Source organism: Hipposideros armiger, unplaced genomic scaffold, assembly GCF_001890085.2.
Source record: "Hipposideros armiger isolate ML-2016 unplaced genomic scaffold, ASM189008v1 scaffold_155, whole genome shotgun sequence".
NCBI lineage: Eukaryota > Metazoa > Chordata > Mammalia > Chiroptera > Hipposideridae > Hipposideros > Hipposideros armiger.
Window position 1 is genome coordinate 320,384 of NW_017731505.1, and position 26,606 is coordinate 346,989.

The 26,606-nt window shown below is 42.4% G+C and overlaps 1 protein-coding gene across 2 annotated transcripts; it reads right to left on the reverse strand.

Annotated features, from left to right (window-relative positions):
- Window positions 1-2,626: 2,626 nt before the first annotated feature.
- Window positions 2,627-26,606, reverse strand: TLR7 (toll like receptor 7). 2 transcript variants are annotated; one of them, XM_019651190.1, is made up of 4 exons: window positions 26,473-26,606; window positions 26,012-26,112; window positions 9,432-9,463; window positions 2,627-6,832 (listed from the first exon to the last, which is right to left on the reverse strand). In XM_019651190.1, exon 4 carries the CDS (start codon window positions 6,821-6,823, stop codon window positions 3,686-3,688), a length of 3,138 nt encoding a protein of 1,045 aa, XP_019506735.1. In that variant the 5' UTR covers window positions 6,824-6,832; window positions 9,432-9,463; window positions 26,012-26,112; window positions 26,473-26,606; the 3' UTR covers window positions 2,627-3,685. The 2 variants fall into 2 exon arrangements, with proteins under 2 accessions (XP_019506735.1, XP_019506734.1); XM_019651189.1 differs by lacking the exon at window positions 9,432-9,463 and having other exon boundaries at window positions 3,215-6,832.

The following is a 26,606-nucleotide window of genomic DNA, read 5'->3' on the forward strand; positions in this document are numbered from 1 at the left end:
AGAAATTAATTACAACCTGAGATTAGGGTAATCTTAAAGGCAGTGTTAAGGCCTTATCCAGTTGTTTAACTCACATGCTTAAAAGTTGAGATAAGTAGAAAGAATATGAATTTGAATGTGGCGGAGAGTGCAGCCAGAGTCACCCAGGGAAGTTTCACTGAGCCAATTATAGTAGAAGGCGTGTTCACTGAAGCAGGTGGGGATTTACTGTGTGTGTGTGTGTGTGTGTGTGTGTGTGTGTGAAAGGGGTGAATTTTAAACCAAAAATACACACAAAACCACCGCTTCCAAACAGAAGAATCCACCTGCAACAACTCTTTCTTCATTCTTGTGCATTACACGAGATTTGCCATGGGTTTCTAAAGCCAAAATGGAAAGTGAGGGGGAGGGGGAGGCAAACCAAGATGGAAAAGATACAAAACCTAAACAATGTGAAACCCCTATTGTCATTTCATTGTCACCAGCTTGGATGGCCCCTATGTCACCAGGCCTTTTCCCACACACTCTCATCATGAGTTTGAGACTTTCTCTCTGTTTAACCCTCTGCCTTCACTAGGTTGGTTGGTTGGTTTCATGTCCTCCTTCATCACATTAACGCAGTGAACTGGATTCATTCTCAGTCCTGGCGTTCTCCAGAGCACATTTCCTTCTGAGTCCCCCTCAATCATGTTCTTTGGTCATTTCCCTCCCACGCTATTTGTACATCAGGAGATACAGGTAGTTCCCAGTGTTCCTTAGGGTCAAGGGTTCAATCTCCCAGCGATGCAACTGCTGGCGTGTCCCATTACTAACTTGTCTTGAGGCCTGGCACCCCAAAGCTCCAAGGAGGGGCTAGAAAATTTGCCCCATTACCAGGGTTCTCTGCTCACGTCAACATGTGCAAAAGAGGTGGAGGACATATCGAACCTTATCCTCACCCCTGTTTAAAAGTTGGGCCATAAATACCTTGCAGAATGTGTAACCTGGTTCTCCCTGGTTAGGATGAGGAGGAGGAAGCAAATAAAAAGCATGTTTTATGGGGATGGAGGGGACAGCCTCGCCCCCAAAAGAAGAGTGTATGTCTTTGCTATTCCCATATGGTTTCCTTGGAGATTAGAGAGAAGATGCCCAGGTTCTCAAGTCACTGCAGCCTCTCACGTACGCATATTCCCTGACTACATTTAAGAGACCATCTAGACCTAAAAGTGTTCAGACAGATAGAGTTGGAAGCAGACGTGAAGATGGGGCCAAGAGAGCCTGACTCAGGACGGGGCTATTTCTGAGCGGACTCGTTGTCCCACTGCTCTACAGACGGCAAACTCTTGCCTTGCCTTTTTATCAGCCATAACCTTTGCCCTGCCTAATGCCTCCCTGGTCTTGGATCCTGAAAATGCCCAAGTTTTGCTGAGGTACAGTATCTATCAGAGGAGGAAAGATAAACCCTGACCAGGTTCTGGGTTGAAAGGTGCTGGGGGAAAAGCCTTGCCGGCGGAATGGGATTTATGGAGAATCGGGAGGCCCTTCCAGATCAGAGCGAACCGGAAGCGGGTCAGCAGAGAAGCAGAACATTCAGAGCTTTTCAGGGGACCCGGCAGTCACACTCTCCTGGGTAGCTTGAGTTGGTGGCTTTTCATCTGAGTCCTTTATGAATGGTTCCAGTCATACAGACCTCCACAGCGGGCCTTCAGAAGGTTAAAAGAGTGACTTGTCAAGATTACAAAGAAATTAAAACTAAAAGCATCTGTTGATGTGCTTTTGGTTGTCTCCTACGACAAACCCTGTGCTTGTAACTTCATGTTGAAATATGCTGCGGCTTGAGTTGCATTATTTTCAGTTTCCCTTCCTCAGGATCCATTTCAGAAGATGTTTAAGTTGTCTTCAAGAGCTTTACGGTTTATCAATTGCCAAAATAGCTTGAACTTTATGCATTTCTATGTCTTAATGGAATAAAATTTATGATGGCCAAAAGCCGATTTTCTATGACATTATCTTTGTTTTCACTGAAGAAGAAAAGCATCTACCTATTAAGTAAGACAAAGGTTACAGAAGTAATAAAAAAGTTGGCTCTGGCAACTTAATTATCTCAATTCATTCCAGAGATTAATTGGGAATCTGTGACCCTTAGTCATTGATTACATGTCCTTTGGAAATAATTCATATACTATGTATTTACAACCATACTTAAAGTTAAACCTTTGGCATTTCCAAATATGAGGAAAACACAGCACCTCCCAACTAATGAACTCATGTGAATTTCAACCCAGTTGAAAGTCTGTGTGTCTTCAGAATGTCTTGGTCCTTCCTGTGGTTTTTGAATCATAAAGCTGAAGTTCAAGACTGAAGCTTTCTCAGTGTTAAGGTCTGTCAGGCTCAGTTTCTCCTCTCCCATTCCCCTTGCCCCTGCCCAAATTTAAAGGAATCCATATCATTGTTATCCCTGCCTGATAACCATAAATAAATACATGCGCCCGGGTCCTCTTTTAGAGTTTACCGTCAAAACCATCTCATGTTGATGGATCAAGGTTGCAGATACTCCTAAGTATATGGTATTAGCTAACAAAGCAATTTGAAAGATCATTGGATAAGGCAATTTTACTTTGGACATAGTAGTCTGCAATGCACATAAAAGTATGTCTTAGCTCCGGCTGCTATAACAAAATAACATAGACTGGGTGGCTTCAACAGCAAACATTTATTTCTCAGAGTTCTGGAGGGTGGCAGTCCGAGATCAGAGTGCTGGCATGGTCTGGTTCTGGTGAGAGGCCTCTTCTGGGTTGCAGACTGCTGATTTCTCTTTGTATCCACGCATGGTGGGAAGACAGCAAATTAGTTCTCTGGTTTCTTCTTATAAGGCACATATCCCATCATGAAGACTCCACTCTCAGGACCTTATCACCCCACAAAGGCCCCACCTCCTAACACCATCACATTGGGGGTTAGGATTTCAACATATGAATTTGGTGGGGAACATTCAGTCCATGCAATATTTAAGCAGGTAAATTATCATCAAAGGTAAAGAGCATCACTTTGTATGAAAGCAGATCACTTGACGTTTTTTTCCATTTGTAAGTAGACTATGCCCGTTAATGGTAAAGATGTTTCTTACTGTTTCCCCATGGAACCCAGCAATAGGCCCAAGGGAAAGCAACAAGTGGCACCGAAGCAGCAGCCACCTGTCGAGCACCAATACTTGGTCTGTGCAGAAGGGGGCACTAGATGACACTGAGGCAATTCGTTGAGGAGTTAACTGGGTTTTTAGTTCACTAATTAACTCTGGTACATTTTGATGCCATGTAGACAGACCCTGAACATTTTTTACCCTAGTTATATACATACCAGTACTTCTTAAAGGTGGAAGTGTAGTTCTCCGTTTCATGATTCCGTGTATATTTAATAATCAATTGCAGGAGAATCAGAGCCCCATGTCTTCTTGACACCCTTTCCCCGATAGTATTTTATACAGGAGCAGAAGGGAGAGGCTCAAGTGCCAATGGAGACACAGAGCGATAGGAAAGACAACTCAGTGCACTGTATAAATCCCGTTCTTCCAGTTCCTTCATCATACATTGGTGAGACCTTTGTGATATTGGCAATCCCAAGTCGTGGAGACTTTAAAAACATGCTTGCTGAGACACCTTTGAGAAAATTTGGCATGCAAGCTTGTCCTTCATAAGTGAGGCAGTCACATGTGGCTGTGACTGAAGAACTAGGCTGTCTCTTTGAACACCCGGCTGTAGGTCACATGATTGTCTGTGGCCAGGGCATTTTTCAGACACTGCCAGAAGTACGGATGAGCCTGTGGGTTTGTTGGCCACTCAAGAACAGAACTCCCACAGAGCCTCTTTCGGAGCTGGAGGAACTTGGACTTCTGGAGGGGCTTCTCAAGGAATATTAAGATAATTACATCCACTTTTTCATCCATGAGCCTCTGATGGGACAAGTAAAATGCTATCTTAAAATTCTCAGTCTTTGCATACTTGTCTGTCATCACAAACACCGTCTTCTTGCTAAACTGTATGCTCTGGGAAAGGTTTTCCAGAACCGGCTGCCCTGGTAACCAGTCCCTTTCCTCAAGACATAAATTAAAATGTTTCTCTCTTGGGTCTTCCAATTTGACCACCAGCTCGTCCAAAACCCACTCTGTCACTGCTGGGTCTTTAGTGTCATACACAATAAAAGCATCATAGCAGGATTCTGGTGATATCAGACGTTGATACCCCTTTATTTTGGCCTTGCAGAAATGGTAACTATACCATACATCCCAGAAATAGAGGTGGCTTGCTGTCATAACCACCATCAGAAAGAGAGCTGCCGATATGGTAAATGAGAACAGAATCAAGTTAGTCAGATCTAACTCACAGGTATACAGATCGAGAGAGATCACACTTTGGCCCTTGTGTGCTCCTGGCCCCACACAAGTCACATCTGTGGCCAAGTGAGGAATGGTCACCTCTGTATGGTTAACCCACCAGACAAACCACACAGCATCACAGGTGCACAGAAACCGATTATGATGCAAAAGTAACATCTCCAGATTGTTGAGAACGTTTTCCGGAAAGCTGGTCTTTTGGATAATCTGGATTTTATTTGAGCTGAGGTCCAGATACCGCAACTGGAAAGCACCTTGTAGAAAATACTTTGTCAGATACCTGATTTGATTATTGCTAAGAATTAGTTTCTTGAGGCTGCTGGAACAGTTGGATAATCTCTCAGGGACGGTCTTCAGCTGGTTGTGGCTGAGGTCCAAAGTTTCTAAATTCTTCAGATACGGGAGTTTTTCCCAATGGAAAGACTTGAGCCCATTTTTGACCAAAAGAAGGGTCTTCAGATTTGGAGGCATACCATCAAAAACTCCAGCAGGCAAGAAACTCAGGGAATTTGCAGAGATGTCTAATATCTCTAAGTTTTTCAGATTCTTGAAGAATTTAAAGTATCTGCTATCACCATCTCTCCATAAAATATCCAAATGATTTCCTCTGAATTCCAGAATTTTAAGAGATTCGCTCTCCATGGTCGTGCTGGTGGAAGTAGAGATGTCATTGTTGTTCATCATCAGTTTCTTGAGAACCTTGAGGTTCTTGGTAAAGTTTAGCATGTGAGTAATTCCTTCTGATTGAAAATAATGGCTGTTACTACTTATATCTAGAACTTCCAGTTCACGTAGCTCATCAAATGCTGTTGAGTAGAGTAAATCAAGCCGGTTGTTAGAGAAATCCAAGTATTTCAACTCCACTAAAGGCTGAAATTCACTGCCATTAAGAGTTTGGCCAATGGTATTTCCTGACAAGTTTAGGCATTTGAGGAAAGAAAGATGATGAAAATCAGAGGACTTGATAAAAAATATATTATTTCTACTTAGGTCCAAAGTCTGCCCATACACATAACACTCTTCATTAAAATGCAAGACAGAAGGAGTCTCTTTGTTTTTGTACCTGCAACTCCTTGCATACTCATCATATCTGAAGTAATGTAATGATTCAAGGACCTGGGTCCCATGGGCTACTACAGAAGTTCTGGTGTTAGAACAGAAGCCAGCTTCACTTGAATCTCCTGAAGGGGATATTTTATTCATTGAAAGATCTATGACTTTCAATGTTTTAAATTGTTTAAATATGCTGAGGTTAGCGATTTTTATAAAGTTAGTGCCAAGATCAAGAACTTCAAGATTGGAAAGATTATGTAATGGGGAAAGGTTATAGAATTGCAGCTCCTTAAAGACGTATCCTTTGATCCGCAAAACTTTCAGGTTTTTCAGTGAAGAAAATGCACTTGATAGATTCATAAATGCATGATAGACCTGAAGTTCATAATTGAAAGACAGATCCAGTTGGACAAGGTTGTGAAGAAGATGCAAAAATTTGGCATCCCCAATTTCTTTTGCCAAGTAGTTTTGGGAAAGATCTAGTTCCTTAAGTTTGGTAATGTTTCTAAACCATCTTTGGGGCACCGACTGAAGAGAGTTGCTGTGTAGACGCAAAACTTGTAATTCTGTCAATGCGTCAAAAGCGTTTAAATGGATCTGTAGGGCAGAATTATTCTTACAGGGTGTACAAGGAAATGGCACATTATAACAACGAGGGCAGTTTCCACTTAGGTCAAGAATTTGCAGTTGACTGAGGTTACTAAAATCATGTTCATAGATGTTTGCAATGATGTTGTTGTAAAGATAGAGTTCTGTCAAAGTAGGTGGCAAAACAGTGGGGACAGCTGTGATATTGTTATCTTTCAGAGAGAGCAATTTTAAATTTAGCAAGTTTTGGAAAGCATCTTTTTCAATGAAAAATGAAACATTGCAAGGATTGCGATAATAACAGTTTTGGCCGAGGTACAGTTTTTCTATGTTGTCCAATTCTGTTAGATTCTCTTTCTTGATCGAAAAGATGTTGTTGGCTTCAAGGCTCAGCAGCCGTAAGCTGGAAGGAAGACCCAGAGGTATTTCTAGAAGCTGGTTTCCATCCAGGTAAAGAGATTTTAAAGAAGTGAGTCTACTAAAACTTCCGAGTTTAATCTGCAACCTCTTGGTGCACATGTTGTCTTTCGGCCCCAGGCGAATAGGTACACAGTTGCATCTGAAATCGATCTCTACCAGCTGGTCCAGCTGGTGGAAGGAAGCTGGAGAGATGCCCGGTATGTGGTTAATGGTGAGGGTGAGGTTGGTGGCGTTGGTGGGAATACCTCCAGGAATTTCTGTCAAATGCTTGTCTGTGCAGTCCACAATCACTTGGGTCTTTAGATCATCCTGACTGACATCACAGGGCAGAGTTTTAGGAAACCATCTAGCCCCAAGTTTGGAAATTAGGATCATGTTAAAAAGGATAAGAAATTGTTTCTTCAATGTCCACATTGGGAACACCTGAAAGTTTAAGAAAGAACAAATCACCATTCTCAAATATAACAAGAATCAGAGATCAAAATTTCCATTTGCTGCTTCTCTTTTGTTACATTTAAAAATAAACAATTCAGGCATCTTTGTAACTGTATAAATTGCACCCCCCCACCCCATGAATGTATTTGTCAATTACTGAGGTTCATAATAATTTAGTTACATATTTAGCTTTTAGCATCTTAGCTTTTCAATTACATGGCTTTTTAAGATGGTAGAAACAGCATTTTTCTATTCACTGTTATCTAGAATGCTACAATGGGAGAGCATTCAATTATCTGCCAAAGTCTGACATTTGGGGGATGAAGGAATGTTAAAGTGCAAATACATCTGGGAAGAAAAACACATTAAGGCTTTAGTGCAATTAATGTTTGCCTGCTAAGCCTGCTCAGGTACACACGATAAGAATCTTTTACAATATTTGAGCCCCTTAATATTTGAAGTAGGGAAACAAAGGAGATCCATTATCCCCATTTTACAGATTAAGACATAGCTCAGCGATATTAATTGATTTGCCCAAGATCATGCAATTCCTGCCATTTCGGCCCTGCCAGTCTATATTCTGGCTTTCCTCTTGGATTGTTTTTGGAAAGGATCTCCAATAAGATTCTGGGATGAACATTTTCCCAACACATTGGGTTTACATTACATAAATTTGGAAAGAAGAGAGAGTCAGGTCATTGCCTGGGTGATCCCTAACTGGTCAAACAGGATGGATACTTAAGGGAGTGAAAGGAGGGGAGCTGTTAATAATTATGCCAAGAACTATAGGTATAAGCCGAGATTCTCTCCAGCAACCTGGGACATATGGAAACCTACCCTTAACACTGATTCTTGGACATCCAGGTTTAACATGAGAGACACTTGGCCCCTGGGGAGAAAGACCTTAAAAAGGAATATGGGAAGCACTGAAGACCTTTACTAATCACCATATTAACTTGAAATTGCCCTGCCTTAGAGAGTGGTTGAACCATGGACTACTCTCAAGTTTCAGGATTTCTATCAATATTTTACTGGTTTTAGTTTAACCGGTGCTTATCCATGGAATGATCCAGCCTGTGAGTCTCCAACAGGCTTCTAGCTCAACGAATGTTTTGTCCTCCCAATTGACTGAATCAACCAATCATGTTGGCATTTAATAAACCAAAGGCCTACTTCCCTTAATTCCTCCAATAGGTGGTAAATCTTGTTCTCTAATGCAATATGGGTCAGAAGGATCTCAAAGAGCTTCTTCACACATCTTTACATGCCTAGACTTTGTTGTCTTTTTTTGCTTTCACCAACCTGTCTCTCCCTCCCCATCACTGAAACCATTCACTGAGTCCAGGTGACCTCCTTCGTCATTCTTCTTGACATCTTCCTTGCTTTGCCATTGTAGCTGACACAGTCTCAGCTGGGATTATTTCATCCTCGGTCTACTCCAAAGCCTCATCTTTGTCCCCAGACTCTCATTCTTCTCAACTACCCTACCCATTGAGCTTCCCAAACGTTAATCAGATTACATTGTTCTCACATTTGTAAAAATTTTTTTTCTTTTCTTTTTTATAAAATGAGCCCAAACTTTTCATCATGGCAGCCAAAGTCTTCCATAATTTATCCCCTATCCATTTGTCTGTCCTTACCTGATACAACTCCGCTACCAGCTTCTCTAATCACAAAACCCAATCCCAGTTTGCAGGTCTCTGACTCACAAGCCCCTGCCCTTTAAACCCACCTTAATTCTAGTAATTCTTTAAGACTATACTTCTTAATCTGGAGTTATCAGATCCCTGGGAAGATGTGGCGATAGGACAAGGGGGTACAGGAAGCTCTTAGATAAATATGGTATATCTTCCTTGATCACCGATCTCACTCAAAGATTTAGGAAAAAGGCTCACCACTCAGGGAGAAGGGGTTAAGTCAAGATAGGGGGAAAGGCTTTAGAAGAGGGAAAGGAGAGAAGTAGAGTAAGCTTTTTGTATGGTCCCTGATAATAAGATCCCAGACCAGCAATGCTTCTGTCAGAAGACATGGTTAGTTCATGAATCCCACTATCAGAAGGCAATAAGTAATGCTACTAAAAGTGATACTGTGGACCAGGGAGGCGAGTTATATTACAAAGGCAGGCAAAATTGATAAAAAACAAATCAGGAAACAGGTGCCCTCTTCCAATCCCATTCCCACGAATTTAGACGAGACCCTGGGAAGAAGGGGGAGGATTCCTGAACTACCTGAGTTAAAAACATGAAGCACTTGAAACAGCAATCATCAAGCTGAGTTTTCCAGCATAGGAGTTCTGACAATTAGGTTCATTAGGTTCACGAACTTGTTGCAACAATGTTGCTAACCGTTTTCGCTATCAGAGGGATTATTCATTATGAATTTGTACCAACTGGACAAACAGTGAACCAAGTTTACTATTTGGAAGCGCTGAAAAGGCTGTGTGAAAAAGTTAGATGACCTGACCTTTTCGCCAACAATTCATGGCTCTTGCATCACGACAATGCACCAGCTCACACGGTACTGTCTGTGGGGGAGTTTTCAGCCAGTCAACAAATAACTGTATTAGAACACCCACCCCCCTACTCACCTGATCTGGCCCCCAGTGACTTCTTTCTTTACCTGAAGATGAAGGAAATATTGAAAGGAAGACATTTAGATGACATTCAGGACATCAAGGGTAATACAACGACAGCTCTGATGGCCATTCCAGAAAAAGAGTTCCCAAATTGCTTTGAAGGGTGGATGGACTAGGTACTGGCATCAGTGCCTAGCTTCCCAAGGGGAGAACTTCCAAGGTGACCGTAGTGATAGTCAGCAATGAGGTATGTAGCTCTTTTTCTAGGATGAGTTCACGAACTCAATTGTCAGACCTTGTATATCTAGCTTAAGTATTTTTGTTATGGGAGAAATGGAGGCTCTAAGATTAAGGAAGTTTAGTTATAGGGAAAAAAACCCAGTGGTGTGCTGGTAAATGTTTAACAACTGGCTTTCTTCCTCTACCCTGATCCTCAGTCTCTGATTTGTTAAGTCCTGATTTGTGGCACTTGCCAACTCCCATAGTGTAAATACTCCCACTGTGGCCAATTTTGAGCCGAACGTGCAATGGCACTGAAAGCAGAGTTGGGAAGAGGTGTATGAGATTGCTCTGGCAAGTCCCTATGAGCTGGATTCAGCCAACCACTGACTGTAACACACTTGAGACAAAGACGCATTTTCAGCCTCTACACATGGACACATTATAAATTAGAATGAAAAATTAATCAGAGATCCCTTTTCTTCCTTATTTCTAAACGTTTTTTTTTTTGGTGCCTGTCTACTTTTCTCCTTCTCTTCTATCACCTCCCTATTCTAATTAGCCATTAGCTCTCACCTGGATTACCATACTAGACTCCAAACTGGTCTGTGTCCCGGGCTCTCCTTCTCCTCTACAATTCATTCATCAAATTTCATCAGAGCAGTCTTTATAAATGAAATTCAAAGTCTTTACCATTGCTTACATAATGCATGTCATGACTCCAGCCTACCTCTCTGACCTTGAGCTATCTTTCCCCTTCTTTGACCACCAGACATCTGGCCCATTTTCTCTTCTGCATTTGAGCCAATCTTGGCACTTGCTGTTCCCTCTTCCTGAAATCATCACTCTCTTCCCCTTCCTACAGCCAGGTCATTCTCATCTTTTAGGTGTCTTCTTAAGTGACACAGCCTCAGAGAGGTTTTCTTTGACCAGTTTATCTAAATCCATCCCCCATGTATTAATAGTGACCATGACAGCAACATTTGTTGACTTACTATATGGTGAGCATCATTTTCAGTGCTTTACATGTTAACTTATTTACTTCTCATAATAACCAGATGAGGTGGCACCACAGGTCCTCAATCCTTATCCCAAACCTTTGGGGCTAGATGTGTTTTGGAATTCAGAGTTTTTCCAACTTTAGAAGGTAATAGGATGTGTGGACCCCATATTTTGCCATACTGGGCCTGGGCAGCAGAGCCAAACAAAAAATTGTTCAGTAAAGCACAGGATTGTCCACTCTACGTAGGATAAAAAAATATATAAAGGAAGAAATAGCTCATTCAGTTCAGGTCAAGATTGGCCTCCAAATGAGTTCAGATCATGTTGGGTTTGCCATCAGCTGAAGTAGGACCCAGCTTTCAGCTTGGGGATTTTGGAATCACAGCCCTCTATTATCATCTCCATTTTACAGATGAGTCAGCGGAGGCACAGAGAGGTATATGTCCTTGGTACTCAACTATCCTGCTAGATTTCCTTCATAGCCCTTAGCACAGTCAGAAATCATTTGCTGATAATTTATTGCTTATGATTTATGTGCTTATTTGTTTAATGTCCGTTCTGCATGAGAATGTAAGCTTCCAGAGAGGACAGCATTGTGTGTCATGTAAAACAATACCTGGCACTTTACTAGTGCTCCATTATGTGTGCTAAATGCATGAATGAATGAATAGTGAAATAAGGCAAAATACTTAAAAGAAAGCTCTCCTTGAAGTAGGTTCCTTCAGGCTACACCCCCAGACACCCCAGGGTCACTTTCTGTTTCTTCCATTTGGCATGGGATTCCTTAGGGGAAAGATTTAAGAAACTCTGCTCTTACAATGCCCAGTTCAAACCTGTCTTCTTTAAGAAGCTTTCTGGGATCCACCCGGACAGAAGTAATCACTCCTTCCTCTCATCTCCTATTGCACTGATCACACATGAGGTTGTGAAAAGAACTCTGGATTGAGGGTTGGAAGAACTGGGTCCTAGTCCTGGCTCAGTAATTCACTATCTATGCACCTTCTGAGGCAGGCCCTGTGCTCAGGAGAGAACACCCCGCCCCCCCTACAAAAAAATGACAGACACAGAAATAACAATATGGATATAGCAAGGACCCAGACAACCCTCCTGGACCAAGACAATGAACCTAGACCAGAATGTTCTCCAACAATTCCTTAGGTAGGAACTGTACCAAGTATTTATTAGAAAGAATTTATTTTAAAAAAATCAGAATTCTACTCACTCATATTCATTCTTTCATTTGGCAAATACTTTTTTTTTTAAGCTGAGCCATCCTGCCACCTGTTGGCAGCTCAGCTTGGGCATCGAACTGGCGATCTGTTGCTCAGAGCTTTGCACTCTTGAGCGACCTCTTAACCAACTGAACCACTTGGCCGGCCCAGCAAATACTTTTGAATACCTACTAGGGGCAGCAGTTACAGTCTCTGCTCTTAAAGAGCTCAAAATAGGGCTGGCCGAGTGGCTCAGTTGGTTAAGAGCTTGCTCAAGAGCGTGAGCTCTGAGCAACAGGGTCGCTGGTTCAATTCCCACATGGGCCAGTGAGCTGTGCCCAAGCTGAGCTGCCACGGAGCTGCCAACAGGTGGCAGGATGGCTCAGCTGATGAGAGCATGTGCTCCTCACAACAAGGTTGCCTGTTCGAGATGGTGGGCTATGCCCGCCCACAACTAAAAACTGAACCCAGCACCTTGAGGTGAGCTGCTGCCCGGGTGGCTCAGGGGATTGAGCGCGCGCTCTTAACAACAAGTCTCCTACATGGGATGGTGGCTACACCCACCTGCAACTAATTGAACACAGCACCTTGAGCTGAGCGGTGCAACTGGACTTAGAGCTGAGCTAGCTGCACCCTCCACAGCTAAGACTGAAGGACAACAACTTGGCTGTTCCCCTTCCCCGATTCCCCAACACTGTTCTACTCCCCCAAGTCCCCAATAAAATATTTAAAAAAAGAAAGCTTAAAATCTAGTGTAGGAGAGGAAAAAAATACAGGATTTAAAACATGAAAAGTACAGGGCAGTCGAGTACAGAGTACGTATACCTCTCTGTGCCTCAGTTGACTCATCTGTAAAATGGAGATGATAACGGAGATCTGCGATTCCAAAATCCCCAAGCTGAAAGCTGAGTCCTACCTCAGCTGATGGCAAACCCAACATGATCTGAACTCATTTGGAGGTGAATCTTGACCTGAACTGAATGAGCTAGTTCTGCCTTTTTTGTTTCTTTAGTTCTTACAAATGCTGACACTTATATATGTGTAGCTTAACTGTATGTTTTTCTTATTCCATGGGGTACTTTCTGATACTCCCAATTAATCATTTTTATTATCCTCATAGAGTCCAGAAATTACTATACATCCCCCAATACTTTTTTACCCCTTTCTTTGATCTCATAGTGAGGCTCTCCATTTGTAGCTGGGCCTATGGCACTCTGAAAAAAGATATTTCTCAGACTCCTTTGCAGCTAAGCATGGCCATGTTAATAAATTATAGCCAATGTGAAGTGAGAACGAGTGAGATGTGCAACTTGTGGGTCATGCCCTTAAACAGTGGGTCTGTTCCCCTTCCTCCTGTCTATTTCCATCCAGCTTCTTGTAATATGGATGTTGTAGCTAGCCATCTTGGACAATGCAAATGAGGAAAATGTGCTAAGGATGATGGAGCAACAAGATAGACGATCCAGAGTATCCAGATCCTTGTATGACCTCATAGAGCAAAGCAGAAATAATGGCTCTGAACTGCTGACTTCTAGAAGTTTATAAAAAATGATAAAGGCCGGGCAAGTGGCTCAGCTGGTTAAGAGCTCTCTACAGCTAAGATGATGAACAACAGCTCGACCTGGAGCTGGGCTGCCGTGAGTCGCTGGCGACGACATAGGCTGCAGTGGGGCTGCAGTAGGCTGCCGTGAGCTACGTGAGTGGCCGGCAGCCAGCGTGAGCTGCTGGTAGCCAGTGTGAGCTACCGGGAGCCGCTGTGAGCAGCCGACCAATGACCGGCGACCGATTGCCTCACCCGGGAAGAGCACAATGATCGTACCAACATGGGCCAGTGAAGCGACGTCCTCCACAACTAGACTGAAGAAGAAAACAGCAATTTGTCTACCTGCCTGTTCCCCTTCCCCGATTCCTCAACGCTGTTCCCCTCCCCCCAATTCCCCAATAAAATCTTTTAAAAATCATAAAATTGTTATGCTAAGCCAGTGTTAAGTGGATTTTCTACGGCATTTTTCTATTTCTATTGGAGTTTCTATTTTTTTTATTTATGTATTTTTAAAAGATTTTATTGGGGAATTGGGGAAGGGGAATAGTGTTGGGGAATTGGGGAAAGAGAACAGCCAAGTTGTCCTTCAATCTTAGTTGTGGAGGGCGCAGCTAGTTCAGCTCCAAGTCCATTCGCCATCTGGCTGCCTGTTGGCAGCTTAGGGCAGCTCAGCTCAAGGTGCCGTGTTCAATCTTAGTTGCGGGCAGGCGCAGCCCACCATCCCATGCGGGAGTCGAGCAGGCAACCTTGTTGTTAGGAGCACGCGCTCTCACCAGCTGAGCCATCCTGCCACCTGCTGGCAGATCAGCTTGGGTGCAGCTCACTGGTGTATGTGGGAATTGAACTGGTGACCCTGTTGCTCAGAGCTCGCACTCTTAACCAACTGAGCCACTTGGCCAGCCCTGGAGTTTCTATTTCAATGTTTTTATTGGAAATTCTATTTCTATTGGATTTAACCACTGCCAAATTTTAGCCAGTGTAGAATTTAGAACTGGGAAATAAATTGCTCCATAAGAGAACCTAAAATATGTCACATTGATGTTGTCAGTTTATGGGCAAGAAAGACTCATATATTGGGAGCTGGAAAGGTGGTGACCCATTATGCCATTCCTAAACACTTGACACAACTATCACCTATGCTACTGGGAAGGCAGAACACCTGCCAACTGTAACTTTTTCCTAGTTTTATTGAGATGTAATGGACATATAACACTGTATTAGTTTAAAGTGTATAACATCATGATTTAAGGTAGATATGCTGTGAAATGATTACCACGATAAATCTATTTAACATCTATCACCTTATATAGTTATAATTTTTTTCTGGTGATGAGAAATTTTAATATCTACTCTTTCAGCAACTGTAGTCACCATGCTGTACACTATAGTCCTCGAATGCTAACTGTGACTTTACTCTTAGGGGAAATGGTTTGGCAATACGGTTGACCCTTGGACAACATGGGCTTGAACTGCACGGGTCCACTTACACATGGAGTTTTTCAGTAAATATACAGTTGGCTCTCTATATCCCCAGGTTTTGCATCTGAGGATTGAAACAACTGTGGATCAAAAACACTATTTTCCATCTGTGGATAGGAATCTGTGTATGTAGAGGGCCAAGTGTAAGTTATATGTGGATTTTCAATTGTGCATGGGCTTGGTGCACCTACCTCTAGCATTGTTCAAGGGTCAACTGTATTCATAATGATGATGTGCATTGATGGCTTCTCATTGTTTTTAGCAGTGTCATGGGAAAACTGAACTAGAGCTGTAGTTAGGCAGTCCACAAATGGAGATGGAAGGAAATACAGCTTTGCTAAGTGAGGTTTCTCTGCCTGCAGCCTAAACTCTAAAATTGATTAAGACGTCCTTAATTTGGGGCCTTGCATGGTTGAAAAAGCCAACTGCTTTACCCCAAACTAAAGCACATGTAATGGACAGTCAACGTAGCAGCCTTCAGAGGACCTAAGGATATGCTGACATGCAGTTTTCAAGCATTTTCTATTAATCATTTTCTAGCGGACAATGAAAGCTGGTCCAAGACAAAGAATCACAGAGCCTCTAGGGAGCTGATTAAACTGAGAGAGAGGAACACTGACAGAATACAGACTCTTTGGACTTAAAGTTGTCTAGAGCTTCTCTGTTTCATATGATAGTCATCAGTCACATGTGGCTATTTAAATTTAAATTAATTAAAATGAAATGCAATTTTCAAATTCACTTTCCCAGTCACACTAACCATATTTCAAGTCTCAAGCCACATGGGGCTTGAGGCTTTGAGCACGCAGGTACGGAACATTTTTTATTATTGCAGAAAGTTCTATTAGAGAGCGTTGGCCTAGACCAGGGGGTTGGCAAACCTTTTCTGTAAAGGGATGCAGAGTAAATATCTTAGGCAAAAGTGAGGATATTGTGTGGGTGCTTAAATAATATTTAGAATGTAACTTATTGAAGTCATAAAAACTATTCTTAGCTCATAAGCCATACAAAAGCAGGTAGCCTGACAGATGTGGCCCACAGGCTGTAGTTTGCAGACCCCTGGTGTAGACAAAATCTTAGGCTGTGTTATGCTTGCCCATGGAATGAACTCGAAGAAAATTCAGGCCAACACTGCCAAATAGTAGAAAACATTATATTGCCTGCCAAGCCTGTAAGTCAGTTTCCATGCCGCTGGCTTCAACTGATAGTAAGTCTTCCAAGTCCCACAGAAGATTCACACTGAATGGTCACAAATACCAAAGTTCTTCCAAAGATCAGAGTTTTGACAAGGGCACGAGGAGAGGCCAGGAGGGCTTGGGGCCTCTAAGAGAAGGGCTGAAGTGGGAAGGGTGCTACAGAAGGAAAGGGGAGGGTGTCAGAGGAACGTCATGGCAAGTGGAGCTGCAGGACTCGTACACCATCCATCTGTTTTCTCAGAAGAACTGTTCCCTTGAACTTGAAACCCCAGTGGGAGCGCGGAGCTCATTTGTCTCTCCTGGGGGCAAGCACAGCTAGAATGGGAACGTTCTTGGCCTTTCCTCAATAGTTGCGTCCCAGCCCAACCGGCCCTTGGAACGCTATCCGCCCGACCAGACATCTCTTGGTTTTCCATGCCAGCTGCACCGGAAGCCTGGAACTCAGATACCAGCAAGTTTGCATTCCAAGATCCATGCCAAAGGGACGATTAGCCGCAATGAGATAGTTGGGCTCTGATCGAGCAGGTGAGGAAAAAAGACTGCCTCAATGAACAAGGCCTTTCTAAATTTGTTATTTAAAGAGAAATAATACCGTTGGGGCTTCCACACTTAAAAGATATTCTTGAGAAGATGATTGAAGAATATTAAACATTCTTTGGCTCCAATGGAAATTTCCTTAAGTGTGAAAATTTCCCCTTTCAAACCACTGGGAATTACCTGCTTCACATTGAAGCTGGGACCTTAGCTCCAACCAATGTTATTTTTAAATGTTAGAGTGCATTCAGTACTGAGCCAGGTTTATTTTGTCATTTGATACAAATAATCCACGTTGTTTTGTTTTGCTTGCTTTTTTGGCAATGATTGCCTAAGGCGTGCGTCTTTCAGGAACACGATTTGTACAATAGCATAATATACCCAGACATGGGCCCAGCTTTGGTAATGAATCATAGCTAATTACACATGCAAACACACTGGGCAAATTTGGATGCTCAATTAACGAGCTAATTATGGTAAAAATGGGGATGTGTGATTTTGTATGCACAGGTGTTCTATTCTTTCAGCAAATCATTTCTTTTTGTTAAAATGGAAAATGTAGATTTCACATGGTACAGTCATCAGTCATTTGTGCTTTTGTTTTTTTATAAGGGCTGCTTTTTATCATGAATTTGTTACGTGCCAGATGCTGAGCTAGACACACTGTTTATATTACATCACCGAGCCCTGACAATGAAGTCAAAGAATATATAAATAGTCCCATGTTACTCACGAGGAAGCAGAGATTAGAGGGGAAATTCTGAACCAAGATGCAAACAACCTTTTGACCAATCACCTTCAAGTTATTTCACATAACGACAGCCAGTGCACAGGGTAGAATGTCTGTTTGCATCTTGGTGAATTTCCTTTGTAGTAAAAGGATTCTTGGCACTGTGATGTTTTGATATTGCACCACTTAGAGTTCTTATAAGAAACATTTACAAATGTTAAAAAAGTATCTTATGATTTGAGTGGGACCACCTTACTGGAAAAAGATAAGAGGCTTTTTACATGATACATTTCTTATGAATCGCATCTGATGGCCAGCAATGCTATGCTAGGAGTTTATGAACTTGTCAATTTAAAGGCATGCTGAGCTTTTACCTTTGTAATAAAGAATTACATGCTCACATAATCATTCAACAAATATCTCTGGGAAACATACTGTATTCGAAGCACCGTGCTAGACAAAATAGAGAAACGATAACGAGTCAGACACCATTCCTGGCCAATTAGGAACCAAATTCCTCTGCTGCTATGTCTCAGAAGCTGTGTGTGTTTTCTGTGCACAGGACTCTGCTGCCAGGAAATCCATGGCGGGAACAAGAAGTTGCAGGACAAGGGTCAGGCCTAAAGGTGGTGATGTGCCTGCCCACAGTTCAGACAACAGTTTGAATAAACAACCCTTCAAAGTGGCAGAACGTATCCCCCTGGATGCATCGTTTTTGTGGCAGGACTCAGTGCTGTATGCGGAATTGAATTCTCCTGATGTTAGATCCCTATTAGGTTCCCACCAGAATGCCTGTGGTTGTGGAGCTGTGATGACTGATAGGAAAACACATTTACCAAGAAGTTGCTAACTTCCTGCTTTGCAGATAGTATTTTTATCTTCAAGATTTGGCAAGTTTGTAACAGATGTAGGGATGCACTCTGAGGAGTTAGGAGGACAGATGGCAAGAGTGAGGAAGTGAAGTTAAGTGGTCTGTATCTTGCAAGGAGTTAGAGGAAGACCAGGATTAGTCTGCCTTCTCATGTTTATTTTTTCTGGGGGTTACCACCCTGTGAATTGCAAGTCGCATCAGGAGTCAGACACTCTGTCTAATGCCAAGCTACTGACTGAATTCTCCTAAACTTTGACTTTCTCATCTACACACTGTAGGGTTGAGCTAACTGAAACTTATCTGTCAGGGTCTGATGTCCACTGGAGTCTTCCTAGACCCCCAGAACCTCAGGCTGCCGATGTTTCAAACTGGTCTAAGCAAAGCTTTCAACTACTATAAACCTAAGTATTTCCCAGAGAGGGGGGAAAAAATACCTAGTACATCATTTTATAATAATAAACATTGCATGTCTTCAGATAAAATTATTTTATTAGTTTTCTTCGGCTCTCTGAAATATTAAGGATGGGAAGAACTAGATAACAATCCCTCAATTAGGGGAAATGGTTGAAAATGGGAAACCTGTGGGCCGGCCGAGTGGCGCGATGGTTAAGAACTGGCTTGGGATGCCAGAGGGCCCCAGTTCAGATCCCACATATGAGGGCCAGTGACACTGCCCTCCACAGCTAAGATGCTGAACAACAGCTCAACTTGGAGCTGGGCTGCCGTGAGTCGCTGGCGACGGCATAGGCTGCAGCCCCTGTGGCAGTGGGTTGCCATGGGCTACCGTGTGTAGCCAGCAGCCAGCGTGAGCGGCCAGCAGCCGCAGTGAGCGGCCGTCCAGAAGCCGGCGACTGATCTGCCTCTCCCAGGAAGAGCGCAATGATGGTGCCAATTTGGGCCAGTGAAGCAACATCCTCCACAACTAGACTGAAGAACAAAGCAACAGCAACTTGTCTGTTCCCCTTCCCCCAATTCCCCAGCACTGTTCCCATCCTCCCCATTCCCCAATAAAAATCTTAAAAAAAATGGGAAACCACCAATAGTGGAATACCAAATACACCTTTGAGAAAATATGGAAGAGCTATAGGTTTTGACATGAAAACCTGTGCAAGATATACTATTAAGTTGTGAAACATTTAAATGAATTTTTAAAGCACTATCATAATAACATATAGCACATAATTCCTTTATATATACACAAATATGTATATTTGATTTGTATTTGTAGAGAAAATTATGGAATAACACGTCAGAAACTTTTAACAGTGATTTCTTCTGGGCAGTGGTAAGAAGGGGTCTTTGCTGGGTAGGAAAGGGCTTCTATATGCTTCTCTACTCTTGAGTTTCTTTTTTGATGAAGAGTATGTATTGTTTTTATTTAAACATTCTAAAAATTACAGATGAAGTAATAAAACCTTGCCGTAACAATGTGGAAGGAAATTGTGAAAAATGAAAAATTCAAGTATTTATTGATAGCTGCTATATGTCAGGTACCTACTTCTAAGTGTTGCATCACACCAGTGGACCGAACAGAAAAGATTCCTGCTCTTCTGCAGCTTATGTTCTTCAAATAATAAACTCAAAAATATATAACTGTAATAAATTATATCAGCTGTTAAGTGATAAGTGTTATGGAAAAAGAAAACGCGGGGCAGGGTGAAGGGGGTCAGCAGTGCAAGATGGCATTGTGACTATAAATCATTGAGAAGTTGACATCTAAGCAAAGTTGGTCATGCAGATCTATCCAGGGCAGAAGCATTCCAAGCAGAAGGAAGAGCCTAATACAAAGGCCCCAAAGGTGGAAACATGCTGGAACATTCACGAACATGGCAACAGGGCTGGTGTAGCTGGAACAGCGGGGGATGGGGGGGGGTGGGAGAAGAATGATAGGAGATGAGGTCAAAGAGGGAGGGTCCCCAGCCCTCTTGCCGAGCACCAAGGGCCTTGTCGGCCATTCCAAGGATGGTGACTTTTACTCTGAGCAGCATGAGGATCCATTGCAAGTTTTTGAGCTGATGAGTGACATGGTCTGACTCAGATTTTAGAAGGATCATGGTGGTGGCTGTGTTGAGAAGAGACAACGAAGGACAGGGGTAGAAGCACGAAGCCCAGTCAAGAGGCTAATAAAGTAATTCAAGTAAAAGACCCAGCTGGCAGGAGTGGATGGAGGTGGTGAGAACTTGCCAAATCCTGGATATGTTTTAAGGTGAAGCCAAATAAAATATGACTTCAAAGTTCTTAGAAGAATGTGAGGACGGGGTTTAAAGACAGCAAACATTTCTGGGATGTTTCCTAGCGGAGGGGGGGAGGGGGAGGGGGGGAAAGACCCTGGCAGGCATTCATAGGGACAGTAGGTTCAAGAGAATTTATTTTAGGATGGCAGAAATAACAGCACATTGTAATGCTGGTAAAAATGACACAGTTCTGGTCATAAAAGTAAAAAAATCCAAAAAAACATTAATAATGATGATGATGATGATGATGATGATGATGATGATGATGTAGGAGAGAAAGGAGAGAAGGCTGGAGCATTGACCCTGAGTAAGTGAGCAGGGAGGAGACGTCATGCACTAGTGGGGCGGATGGCCTTAGCTAGGAGTACAGAAATTTCATCCTTAATAGAAGAGTCCACAAATTCGTTGACACATCTCCCAACCTCCTTTGAACCTGGACAGGTTTTTGTGAGTGCTTTGAAGGAGAGCATCAGCAGAAGTGAAGCTGCTGGACTTCCAAGGCTAGGATGGAAAAGGTGATAGAATTTCCACCTCACCTCGCACTCGTCCTCTCTCCATCTCTCACTTCCACTTGCTTTGGAGTCCAGAGCCACCAGCCTTGTAAGAAGTCTGGTTATACTCTGGCCGCCATATTGAAGAGACCACATGGAGACAGAGACACCTGAGCAGCCCCAGCTGCTCCAGCCCACAACTGTTGCGTCTCCCAGCCCAGGCAGCAGACCTCAGAGAGTGAGCCTTCAGGTGAGTCCAGCCCCCAGGTACTGACTGCAGCTGCATGAGAGACCCAGCACCAGAGCCACCTAACTGAGCCCAGTCAACCCCTGGACCCACGATGCATAGTAGCATATGGTTTTTGCTTTAAGGCAATGCATTTTGGGGTGATTTGTTACGCAGTGATAGCTAACTGGATAGGAGGCCAAGCAGGACATATACATGCAAAACTTCTGGGTGGGTGTGCAAGGAGAGGGAAACACGTGGAAGTTCTTTCCAATTGCCGCCATGCTCTCAGTAAAGTAGGAAGCCAGGTTGGCAGCTAAGAGTGAGGAGACGGCAAGAGGCGCTGGGTGTTCAAAGAGAGAGAAGGTGAAGAGAGTCTTCTAGGAGGGTTGGGGAGCCACTGGATGAGGAAGTCGAGTGTCATTACCTGGTGGCAATAAGGAACCCCCCAAAAAACCTCCTCACCTTTCTGTATTTAATGTGCATCTCCCTTCCAGCCTTTATCATACAGTCTTTGCATAGCCATTATCTGGTTAGATTTAATTAGTTTCTGCAAAAGTCTTCACAAATGGAAATTCACCTTGAGATGAGACGAGGGACCCTTAATGTTATACTCAGTTAAGAAAGAATTTCCTCTGCTCCTTCCTCTGCTCATTTACCTGACCAAGCAGTCAGAAGGCCAGCATACGGGGCACCCCTGTGGGTTGCCACGTGCCAGGCTTCAGGGGACAACATTTCCATGCACTCAGCTGCTCCTCTGGTTTATTTTCAAGATCACAGAACAGATAAAAGCCAAGTTGCCTGAGTTGAAAAAGAAGTGTGGGCATATGCACTTCCGGTGGAGGGAGTCCCGTGAGCCAACTGTAGAAACAACAAGGGATTATGCCATGGCGGGGAGCTGCAGGTGGATGAGCTGGGCCGAACTAGAGGCGATGGCTGGCTGGAGTATAATGAGAAAGGGACGTGGAAGAGGCAAGGAGTGGGGGAGCAATTGTTGGAAACCCTTAAATTTGAATTCACTAACCTTTTGCCATATTGACCTGGAACTGAATTGTTGGATAACTAGATGTGTATTACGTTCATCCCCAAGGGGCCAACCAAGCACTGTGATTAAGGGAAATTACTCAAGTGCTATTTGTTTTATAAACAAAGCCTCCACTGGAAATTTTCCTAATAGATTTATGATGAAATATCCTCTTTTTGCAAATTTTGAAATACTTCTAATTATAGGCTAATTGCTGTAAACTGTAACTATCATAAATGTCAAATTCTCATTACACAACAAAAAAAATTTAAGTACAAGAATGTTACCCACTTACATTGAAAAAGAGACTTTTTATCAGTTACTTCCTACCATTTTAGTTTAACGGATTGAGTTTTCGAAATGAAAGAATAAAATTATATAGTGTTACATAAATTAGGAATTCGACAGCTATTATGCATTACAACAGGCACCAAAGACCATATGATTTTAAAACTTATTTGATCTTACACTGTATCACCTTGTTTTCTATAAACCATGAATGGCCCTTTTTCTTATAAGGGCCAGTTAGTAAATATTTTATGTTTTGTAGGCAATATGGTCTCTGTCACAACTTTTTAACCCTTCGAGTAGTTTGCCTTGTGATGCAAAAGCAGTTATAGACAATATAGCAACAAATACGCAAACAATAAAGCTATTTGTGGACACTGAAATTCGATTTTAATATAACTTTTATGTGTCAAGAAATGGTATTCTTCCTTTGACTTTTTCAATCATTTAACAACATGAAAAACATTCTTATCTTGTGGGTTGTACAAAAACTGGTGGCAGGCAGAATTTGCCAACCCCAGCTCTAAACTTTGGGGAGCTTCTAAGATATAAATGATCTATTCTTGGGGTGATAAGTGTTAAAGAGAAACCACAGGCCCCAAATGGCATCACTCAGGCTAAAAGTCCATGATACAAAACCTAGATTTCATACCTGATCTAATTGCAGTTTCAACCTCTCCCAGAAACATCATCTTAACCAACCAGTCTGGAAATTTCTGGTCAAGCACCAGTAATCTGTCACATGGGCCCTCTCCATCCCCCACAGAAAGAAGAGTGATCTGCATGATAAAAGTCCTTCTGGTTCTCTTCCCCCAAAGGAAAGACATGTGGGCCCAAGAATAATCCTGCCTTTTCTTTTGTTACTAGCTCCCTTGCCCCACCTTCTTCCTATAAAAACCTTCCATTTGGTACAACCACTGGGAGCGCCCTTCTATATACTGGATGGGGTGCTGCCTGATTCATGAGTGGCTTAATTAAAGCCAATTAGATCTTCACATTCATTTGGCTGAATTTTGTTTTTTAACAGGAGACACTGGTTGGTTAATCTGTAATGATCATTTTTAATTTCAGCACCATCTTCCAAATTGTTAAATAATCAGATTTGATTAATTTAGTAAATGTATTCCTTATTATCCCTTTGTTTAGCCATGAAGAAATTTGCTGTAGTTAAGAGCAGAATAATGTTTTTATTTTGAAAGTTGCTTCACTGCTGTTACATTTCGACATGTTTCCTTCTAATACGGATCTCCCCATTCCTGTATCTATTTCTCAGAGTGAGAAGCATTTTTAGTACCAGCTGGGGCCTTGTCAGTGCAAAGACTTGATTTAACATTTTTATTTTGCCACTTAAGAGCTCTCTCACTTTGATGAATCCCTTTACCCCACGAGCCTCAGATTTCTCTATTGTAAAATGGTTAGAATGCAGGGCTGTTTTGTGAAACTATTAAGAAAAATAGGTAACACATTTTGTTCACGGAAACCATCGTCACAGATTAGCCAACCTTTAGTAAGCATCTAGCACATGCATTGAAAACATCAGGAATAAACGATACTTATCCATTTCTAGCTTGTTTTCATTTACCATTTTATCATGAGTATTATGTTGCTCAGTATTATTTTAAAAAATGGTTTGATGGTTATATGATATTCCCTTTAATGGGTATATCCCAGTGAATGAACCCTTCCCCAACAAGGGACATGAGAGATTCTCTTTGCCATGCTGCATAGACTATCTTTGTAAATAGTTTGCCATATTCCTGATCATTTCTTTAAGAAGAGTTTCTAGAAGTGGAGTTTCCATATCAAAATATCAGACCTATAACTATTAATACGGTTGAATAAGTTTCCTGGGCTTTTTGGCCTTTTGTATTTCTTTTGAAAATTGTTTTCATGTTTTCTAAAAGATCTACCAACTTCTCCTTTTTTCTTAAGTAGTAAGATACAATCAAAGCCCACATTTACTGTGTATCTCCTGGGTCACAGTGTGTGCCAGGCTTGGTCCAGGCAGAGCACAGGGGTCTCCAACATGGCTTCTGAAGTCAGGTACCCGGGAAGGACCACTCAAGCCCCTTAACCTCTGGAAGCCCAAGCTCCCTCATCAGTGCCTCCCAAGCCTGCTCTGAAGCTGAAATAGAATCATAGACATCAAGCCCTCAGCATGAGGCTTGATGAGTAGTAAGTGCTCAATCAATGTGAGCTCTCTTTATTATTGTCAGTCTTATTATGCCAGCCCTCAAGGGGCAAAAGCAGACACAGAATGGGTTTGCATAAAAATAGACATCTGAGTATCTAGGAAACGAAACTGTAAGAAGTTGTTTCCTCTGTAAGGTAATACCCCCATGGTTAGATATTCATTAGACTTTAAACACAAAATGAGCCTTGGTGCCAACATTCAGATCTAGAAGCCAGAGTGGGGTCCTGGTGATTGTGCTCTATCATGTCTAATTTGGGTGACAAAATAATTTCAGGAAAAAGCCACTGATGTATTTTTCTGATTAATATTTGGCATACCCAATAACTCACACTGTTTGCAAAGGACTTGAACATATATTCTGTCATTTGAGCCTCACAATGGCCCTAAAATGCAACTGGAGACGTATTATAAGGCTCGTTTTATGGCCAGAAAAATTGAGTTTCAGAAGGCTTGGGTGATAGGCCCAAGGCCCCCCAGCTAGTGACAGACCAGCACTGACAAAGACTAGCTGCTCAACTAAACTTCAGTCAGGCTCCTCTGAGTGATTTTGGGGGTATCTGTGCCCATCTGCCTAGTGTTAGCATGAATCCTGCTAAGTCAGTTTAATGAGAATTCCTCACCCTTGATATCTGATCAAAGACCTCATCTCCTGCCATCCCCAGGTGATGTCTGATCTCCTTGGCCTATTTTCAGCAAGAATCTTGGCAAATAAGTTCACCCTGAATCCCCCAGCCTCGATGTTTCCTCCTAGTAATTTTCCATCCACCGGCCCTCACTCTGCTCCTCGGCTGTAAATGTCCACTTGTCTTTGCTGTATTTGGAAGTGAGCCCAGTTCTGTACCGAGTTTTCTTTCCCCCTATTGCAATAGTTCCTGAACAAAATCTGTTTTTCAAGCTTTCACTACTACTGTCCAGCTCTGGTTTTCTTTGATAGCATGCAGACCCTGGTTTCCTGCAGTGCCAGTCCTGTGTGCTCTCCTATAACATACTTGTTCAGGTGACACCATAAGCCAGAAAGGCACAAAGTAACTTCGGTGATTTGTATGGCTCAAAAGCCAGAAAGACAGGGTGAAAATATTGGACCCACAGAAACTGTTTCCCCAATTCAACCATCAGCTCCTCCTCACTGCAGCACATGTTAATTCTTACAGGAAATTGGACAGAGTGTTGAATACTCCGAAATTATGAAATACCCTCATGATTAATCATGATTGTGAATTATCACAAAGACCTTTCCACCAGCAAATCACCAAAGCACAGATTCTTAAACATTGCTCTTGCTAGCTGGTTTCAGTTCTTCTCTCAAAGATTACAGATAACACTTTTTAGGGATCTCTGAGCTGTTCTTACCATTTTTAGTTCTCTTCCAAAATGAAGTACAGAGGTCTGGTTGAAGAGAGCAGAACAAGGGAGGCGTCAAGGTCAGCCAGAGATGGGCCCCAAAGCATCAACTAAGATAAAGAGAAAACATCAAACTTTACATTTCAAAGACTCACAAAGTATTGAAGCTTCAAAGCAAGCTGGGAACATTGCTCTAAAATGTGCTGTTGAAAACACCTATTGACAGTATTTACTTCCTCAAAGTTATACAAATTAAGAGACATACTCCAGAAAACCATTTCTAATATTATTAAAAGCCTGACTTTATCTTTGAAGAACTGACATTTTAGACTACCAAAATTTTTCTTTAGATTCTAAAAACAATGTTTTTTGCATGATTTGGGTTCCCTCTCCCCACTCCCTGATCCCTCAGAACAGCTTATACATCTAGTTACTTAAACGATCTCAATTTGTCCCTATGTTTAAAATACCTTTGTTGATTGCACGGAGTGATTCTGTATCTGAAGTCGGCTGAGCTGAAGAGATGGGCTGCAAGAGGTATAGAGTCACAGAGACTCCAGGCTGCCAGGCCTGGGGCTTCCAAGTACAAAGACAAGGTTGGCGG